This window comes from Alosa sapidissima, chromosome 2 (genome assembly GCF_018492685.1).
Source record: "Alosa sapidissima isolate fAloSap1 chromosome 2, fAloSap1.pri, whole genome shotgun sequence".
In the NCBI taxonomy this organism is placed as follows: domain Eukaryota; kingdom Metazoa; phylum Chordata; class Actinopteri; order Clupeiformes; family Clupeidae; genus Alosa; species Alosa sapidissima.
In genome coordinates this window covers 39,655,260-39,662,759 of record NC_055958.1, presented here as the reverse complement: position 1 = coordinate 39,662,759, position 7,500 = coordinate 39,655,260, and the positions used below count along the sequence as shown (strand labels likewise).

At 48.3% G+C, this 7,500-nt stretch overlaps 1 protein-coding gene across 1 annotated transcript in view; it reads right to left on the bottom strand.

Annotated features, from left to right (window-relative positions):
• Nucleotides 1-2,482: 2,482 nt before the first annotated feature.
• Nucleotides 2,483-7,500, bottom strand: part of gtf2e1 (general transcription factor IIE, polypeptide 1, alpha) — a 19,286-nt gene continuing 14,268 nt past the window's right edge. Inside the window, 5 exon segments of the mRNA XM_042079053.1 lie at nucleotides 2,483-2,595; nucleotides 2,598-2,937; nucleotides 4,109-4,341; nucleotides 4,760-4,770; nucleotides 7,087-7,288. Coding sequence (XP_041934987.1) covers nucleotides 2,483-2,595; nucleotides 2,598-2,937; nucleotides 4,109-4,341; nucleotides 4,760-4,770; nucleotides 7,087-7,288 — 899 coding nt within the window.

Here is a 7,500-nt window from a genome sequence, read left to right as displayed (position 1 = left end):
GGATCATAGAAGAGATAAGTGTCTTGTTCATTTATGATTTTAGTGAGCACTACATGACTGACAGATATGACCTGAACTAGCGGGATTAGCAAACAGTAGGCCTAAAGGACCTAAATCCTATAGCCTAGGTAGGTTAGCAACACAAACTTGAGAGATGCGAATGAGCACATCAACTTGATATTAGCCTGTTATTATGTGTTGCTGTGTGGCTTAACTAGCAGCCATGTCTCTCGGGCACGACAGCTGCACATACGTGTGCGTGTGTGGAGGAAAGACGCACAGGCTATAGGGGAGGAGGCACTAAAAGCATGCCTTGCGCACACGCGTGTTACTTCTAAAGAACACGGTAATTCTTAAAAGTATCGATACTAATAAAATTAGGTGTCAAACAAAAACAATCAACAAAAGCACTCAACTCCTACAGTAGCTGCAGTCCATCAGACTCCCATTGACTAGACCCCCCCGCCCCCACGGCACACACACACACACACACACAGACTCCCATTGACTAGACCCCCCCCCCCCCCCCCCACGGCACACACACACTCTCTCTCTCCCTGCATTGTGCATTATTATTTTTAGAGATTGCCTTGCAGGGCTCCACACATCTTTAAATCACTCATCACATCTGTCAGAAGGTTTGTGTGTGTGTGTGTGTGCTTTGAGCAGATGTGTTTGTGGGTTCAAAAGCACCTATTTAGATTCCGTCTTCTGTGGCAGCTGTGTTTGTGTTTACGTGTGTGTGTGTGTTTACATGTGTGTGTGTGTGTTTACATGTGTGTGTGTGTGTGTGTTGTGTGTGCGCTGTGTTGGTGTGTTTTAGTGAGTGTGCTATGTTTATGTGTTTAGATGTGTATGTTTGTGTGTTTAAGTATGTGTGTGTGTGTGCGTTAGTTTTTAGATGTGTGTACTGTTTGTGTGTTTAGATGTGTTTGTGTATGTGTGCTATTAGTGTGTTTAAGTGTGTGTGTGTTGTTTTTATTTCTCCTGCATGATGGCTCAGAGTGGTTTACCTTGTTTTAACTCTATCAGACAGCAGGTTGTTCTGAAGCTTTGGAATGTGTGTGAAGTGCTTTTGGGTATTGTGTGTGTGTGTGTGTGTGAAGTGCTAGCGGCTTTGAGGATGTGTGTGTGTGTGTGTGTGTATGTGTGCTCCTGGGCTGTGCTTTACCTTGTCATAACTCCAGCTGAAGGATGAACTGTAATGCAGAGTGGCAGCATCACTCTCAGCTGAGAGACCTGCCAACAGCCTCACACAGGCAGATGTGTGTGTGTGTGTGTGTGTGTGTGTAGGGTAAGAATCCATGAGAGTGTAAGTGTGATCTTAACTGATTTCATGTTTCTAACACGTGGGGCTAATGTGCCAGTGCATGTGCATAAAGTAGGGCGTTCTGGAGAGATAATTGACTGAGTGTGTGTGTGTGTGTGTGTGTGTGGCAGGGTAAGGGTGAGGGGAGTGTCTGTGTGAAGCTAAAGGAAAAAAAGACCAAAAAACTGAATTTTGTAGTTTATTTGAAGAACAAAGCTTAAATGGCAACAAAAAAAACAAACACTCACAATGCTGCTGATGAACACTCGCACTCGCACAGACACAGACACAGACACAGACTCTCACACACACACACACACGCGTGTGTATGTGTGTCTAAGTGTGTATGTGTATGTGTGTGTGTGTGCGTGTGTGTGTGTGTGTGTGTGTGTGTGTGAGTGTGAGTACATACACATGTGAGAGACACTGTCAGTCTGATCCATCACAAAGTGATGTGTGGTTTAGGGCTAATCTGTGTCTGTGAAAGTGTGTGTGCAGGTTTGTGTGTGTGTGTAAAACAGCAAAAAGTGAGAGTGCAGAAAAATACTGAGCTTGTCAACAACACACACACTCACTCCCTCACACACGCACGCGCACGCACGCGCACGCACACACACACACACTCACTCCCTCACACACGCACGCACACGCACGCGCACGCACACACACACACACTCACTCCCCTCACACACGCATGCACGTGCTCGCTCGCGCGCACCGCGCACACACACACACACACACACACACACACACACACACACACTCACTCCCTCACACACGCATGCACATGCTCGCTCGCTCGCGCGCACGCGCACGCACACACACACACAGTTTTCCTCTGGAATAGATTTTCATTTGGCCATTTTAGCAGCTCATCCCGGTCCGATGGTAACCGTGACAACATCAAAGCAGCCATCAGCCACCATTGTGTTCCTTCAATAGTCATCTTACTCTGTGTGTGTGTGTGTGTGTGTGTGTCTGTCTGTCCTCTCAAAAACATGATTCCCAGCCAAGCCAAGACAAGACAAGACAAGACAAGACAAGACAGTGGTGTTCCTGCTTCTGCTGAAGAACTTGACCTGGGAGATGACTGTGTGTGTGTGTATGCACATGTCTTGAAAAAAACAGCCTGAGAGGTTGCTTCCCATCTCCAGTGTGTGTGTGTCTGTGTGTTTAGTACATGTCCTGGAAGAGGTTGCGGCCCATCTCGATGTAGGCCTCCTTCTCCTGTGCGGTCATCTGTTCCACAAGCTCGGGTCTCTGGCTGACCTCCCGGTAGGAGAACATCTGCCGCCCACGCTCAGAGTCGGGTCCTCCGACACCTCCTCGAACTCCTCCTCGTCGTCCTCCTCGTCCATCACCGCCGAGGCCAGGCCGCGCGACGCCGCCGAGGTCATCATCGCCGACGGCAACGCCGGAGCGGCCACCTCCTCGTCCGATTCGCTGGTGTCGCTGTCCGAGTCGCTGGCGTTGGCCGGCGCCGGGATGTGGGCCCGGGGGTTAAGCGCCGCCCCCGCGCCCCTCTTCTCGTGGATGAGCAGCGCGCGCATCACTTCCTCGTTCTCATCCCGCACCGAGCCGCCGCGGCCCTGTCCGTCATCCACGGAGCCCGCCCCCCACCTCTGCAGCTGCAGGAGGACACAGCCAATCACAAGAGAGTCAGTGAAGAAAGCAACCAATCAGGCGCCTGAAGGCCTCCATGCAGGGGCACTAGAGAGATGCAGCCTTAACAGAGGACACGTCAGCTTCACTTGATCACTACACCATGCTCACACTTGTGTGTGCGCGGGCATCTGTGTGTGTGTGTGTGTGTGTGGTGTGTGTGTGCGCGTGTATCTGTGTATCTGTGTGTGTGTGTGTGTGTGTGCACGCACTTGTGTTTATCTGTGTGTGTGTGTGTATGTGTGTTTGTGTGTGTGTGTGTTTGTGTGTGCGTGCGCATGTGTGTGTGTGTGCATGTGTGTGCATGTGTGTTTCTATGTGCATGTGTGTGCGTGTGTGTGTGTGTGTGTGTATGTGTATGTGTATGTGTGTTTCTGTTTGCATGTGTGTGCGTGTGTGCATGTTTCTGTGTGCATGTGTGTGTGTGTGTTTCTGTGTGCGCATGTGTGTGTGTGTGTGCATGTGTGTTTCTGTGTGCATGTGTGTGTGCGTGTGTTTCTGTGTGCATGCATGTGTGTGTGTGTGTGCGCATGTGTGTGTGCATGTGTTTCTGTGTGCGCATGTGTGTGCGTGTTTCTGTGTGCATGTGTTTCTGTGTGCATGTGTGTGCGTGTGTTTCTGTGTGTGTGTTTCTGTGTGCATGTGTGTTTCTGTGTGCATGTGTGTGCATGTTTCTGTGTGCATGTGTGTGTGTGCATGTTTCTGTGTGCATGTGTGTGTGTGTGTTTCTGTGTGCGCATGTGTGTGTGTGTGTGTGCATGTGTGTTTCTGTGTGCGCATGTGTGTGTGTGTGTTTCTGTGTGCGCATGTGTGTGTGTGTGTGTGCATGTGTGTTTCTGTGTGCATGTGTGTGTGTGCGTGTGTTTCTGTGTGCATGCATGTGTGTGTGTGTGTGCGCATGTGTGTGTGCATGTGTTTCTGTGTGCGCATGTGTGTGCGTGTTTCTGTGTGCATGTGTTTCTGTGTGCATGTGTGTGCGTGTGTTTCTGTGTGTGTGTTTCTGTGTGCATGTGTGTTTCTGTGTGCATGTGTGTGCATGTTTCTGTGTGCATGTGTGTGTGTGTGTTTCTGTGTGCATGTTTCTGTGTGCATGTGTGGTGCGTGTGTGTGCGTGTGCGTACCTGTGTTCTCAGGTGCGTCCTGCTCGCTGTAGGCGCCCTGCACGGTGCTCTCGGTGAGCCAGACGGGTCTCTGGCGCGGTGCCTTGGCTCGGCGGCGGCGGCGGCGTTCTTCTTCTGGGCCCTCGTCCGACTGCTCCAGGCTGATCTCCACCTTCTGGGTGTACAGGTCCCCGTACGACGGCCCGCGAGCCGACGCCCACGCCTCCTTATGGGGACCAGCGCCCAGAGCAGCCGCCGCACGCTTCTCGCCTGGAGAGGGAGAGGGGAGGGAGAGGGGGAGAGAGAGAGAGAGAGGGGGAGAGAGAGAGAGAGAGAGAGAGAGAGAGAGAGAGAGAGAGAGAGAGAAGGAGGGGAAGAGAGAGAGAGAGAGAGGGAGAGAGAGAGAGAGAGAGAGAGAGAGGAGGAGGGAGAGAGAGAGAGAGAGAGAGAGGAGGGAGAGAGAGAGAGAGAGAGAGAGAGGGAAGGAGAGAGAGAGGGAAGAGAGAGTGATCCACATTTGGCCTTTAAATGACATTTAAGTTATTTTTATTATTTAAGATATACTCGTGTAAGAGACATTTAAGATATTAGTCTTTACAATGTACTTGTGTAGGACACCTTTCAGATATCACTTTTAATGACTTGTATTGATTATTTGTCCGTTTGTGTTTTTCTTTTTTTATTTGACTGTGTTCAATGCTTTGGACAAAGGTATTCATTTTAAAGCAGGGTTCCCACACCTCCTAAGATTTCAAATCCAAGGACTTTACAAACACTTCCCAATATCGCCCAGTGAATTTACCCTTGGGGATCAATAAAGTATGGGTAAGGCTATTTGCACCCCTGGTACAATTAGCAGTGAATTCTATTACGGTGCACACAGCAATGTGTTCTAGTAATACCCTGTCTGGTACAAATATCAGTGTATGCTATTTGCACCCCTGTGATTTATTCTGGCATATTGACCACACAATGTATAATAATAATAATAAAAACAAGCAAACATGTTTTTTTTTGTTGTTATGTAACAGGGTGTGAATAGCTCAGCTGTGTAATAGACGTATGCTGTTTGCATCAATGTATAGTTAGAAGTGGATGCTAATTGTACCCTGGTGTATATAGTACTGTATGCTATTTTGACCCTGGTGCATGAACTAGCTAATTGTTGCAGTCAAAACTTCCGTTTGATAACCGATTTCTTGTTCAAATTGTGCACCTTCTCTCAGAGACGTTGGTACACATGCACACTCACTCTGCCAAAACGTATCACATGGGAATCGAACCCCGGTCTCCCACATGCTAACTCATGTCTGTGACCACTATACTATCTTCTTCCACAAGTAGATGGTGTTTGCGAGTAAACTTACAGTTTATAGGCCTGAACGTCATATGCACAACATTTCTGTTAACTAACAAACTGACGGTTGTACGTGTTCACTGAGCCAAGATTATGAAAATAAAACACAACTTTTCAATCTAAAACTTAATCTGAACAGATTTTAGTGCCGAAACCTTTCAGAATTTTTCCACTTTCTGCTGACGAAAAAAAACGAATGTCCACCATGTTTTTTGTGCACGTGAGCAACGTCTTTTTGTTGTTATGTCACAGGGTGTGAATAGCTCATCTGTGTGGCCAAGGCTATTCGTACCAGGGGTGTAAATAGACACTCCGATAAAGTATCTATCTATCTATCTAGCTATCTATCTATCTATCAGTGCTCTCCAGCACAAGGCCCCAGTAAGTGAACGCGCCGTGACTAATTACCGCTAGCACAAGGACCCAGTTTGTGAACGCACCGTGGCTAATTACCGTTAGCACAAGGACCCAGTGAGTGAACGCGTCGTGGCTAAGTACCGTTACAGCACAAGGACCCAGTGAGGTCAACGCGTCATGGCTAAGTACCGTTACAGCATAAGGCCCCAGTGAGGTGAACGCACCACCGTGGTTAAGTACCATTAGCACAAGGACCCAGTGAGTGATCGCGAGGGACGAGGACGAGTTATTCAGCCTAACTGTAACTAATTACTGAAATTTGAATTGTAATGTGTTACCATACTTCATTACCCAATAAAGTAACTAAATTAGGGGGCGGTGGTAGTGTAGCGGTTAATGAGCTGGGCTAGCGTGCAGTAGCCTGAAAGTTGTCGGTTCAATTCCCGGCTTCCACCGTTGTGCCCTTGAGCAAGGGCACTTAACCCCAAGTTGCTCTGGGGACAATGTAATCCCTTGTAATATAGTTGACATATGTAAGTCGCTTTGGCTAAAAATGCGTCAGCCAAATGTAATGAATGTTCTGAATGTAACTTACAGTGTAACGCGTAACTTTGGAATTCGTTACCCGCAACACTGCTAGTAGGCTACCTGGGTTTTAATCAACATCCATTTTGTTTATTCTACAGTCGCACTAGTTCGATGATGCTGCAGCCATACTAGCTCCACTAGCCCTGAACTTTGTGAGAGAAGGGAGAGCATTGCAGCGCTTGGGAGCGCTTTAAAACTCACAGAAAAAAGTAGTAGCGTTTGTGATGCAGTCGGCTAGTAAAATTAAATGAGAATCGAAGTCATTTAAAAATTAAATCGTGCACAGGGGTGAATCGAGATTGCGATTTTATAACGATTTATCGTGCAGGCCTACTAGCTAAATAGCCTATGATAGTGTACATAGAAGGTAAGTTAACCTAGGCTAGTTTAATACCCTATGATAGTGTACATAGTAGTGGGGTCTGGTTAACCCAGGCTAGTTTAATACCCTATGATAATGAATTATGCTGAGATGCACTGAACTGAGTTGAGTGCAGAACCTATAGTGCAGAACCTATGCAGCTGATTGGCTGAACTGAGTTGAGTGCAGAACCAAAGCAGTTGATTGGCTGAACTGAGTTGAGTGCAGAACCTATGCAGCTGATTGGCTGAACTGAGTTGAGTGCAGAACTTATGCAGCTGATTGGCTGAACTGAGTTGAGTGCAGAACCTATACAGCTGATTGGCTGTAGATGAGAGGGGAGGGGGCTGACCTGTGCATGAGGGCGGGGATTTCGGAGGGCTCGGGCTCCAGGAGGTCATGTGACAGGTTGACGTCCTCAGTCTGGCGCAGCAGGCCGTAGATGGGCTCGATCTGCTCGTTGAAGCGGGCCAGGAGCGTGCGCGCGTCCTTCTTGGGCACCGCAGACTCGTCCTCCTCCACCTCCGTCTGGCAGTACGTGCAGCGGAATGTGCCTGCGCACACACACACACACACATTAACACACACACACACACACACACACACACACACACAGACACGCACACAGACACGCACACACACAGACACACACACAGACACACACACACCCTCAAACTACTTCCTACTGACCTGCTAATTACGTCCCTTTAGGAGACATGGTTTGTATACTGTGCACACACACACACTGATTCATCAATGATGTGGA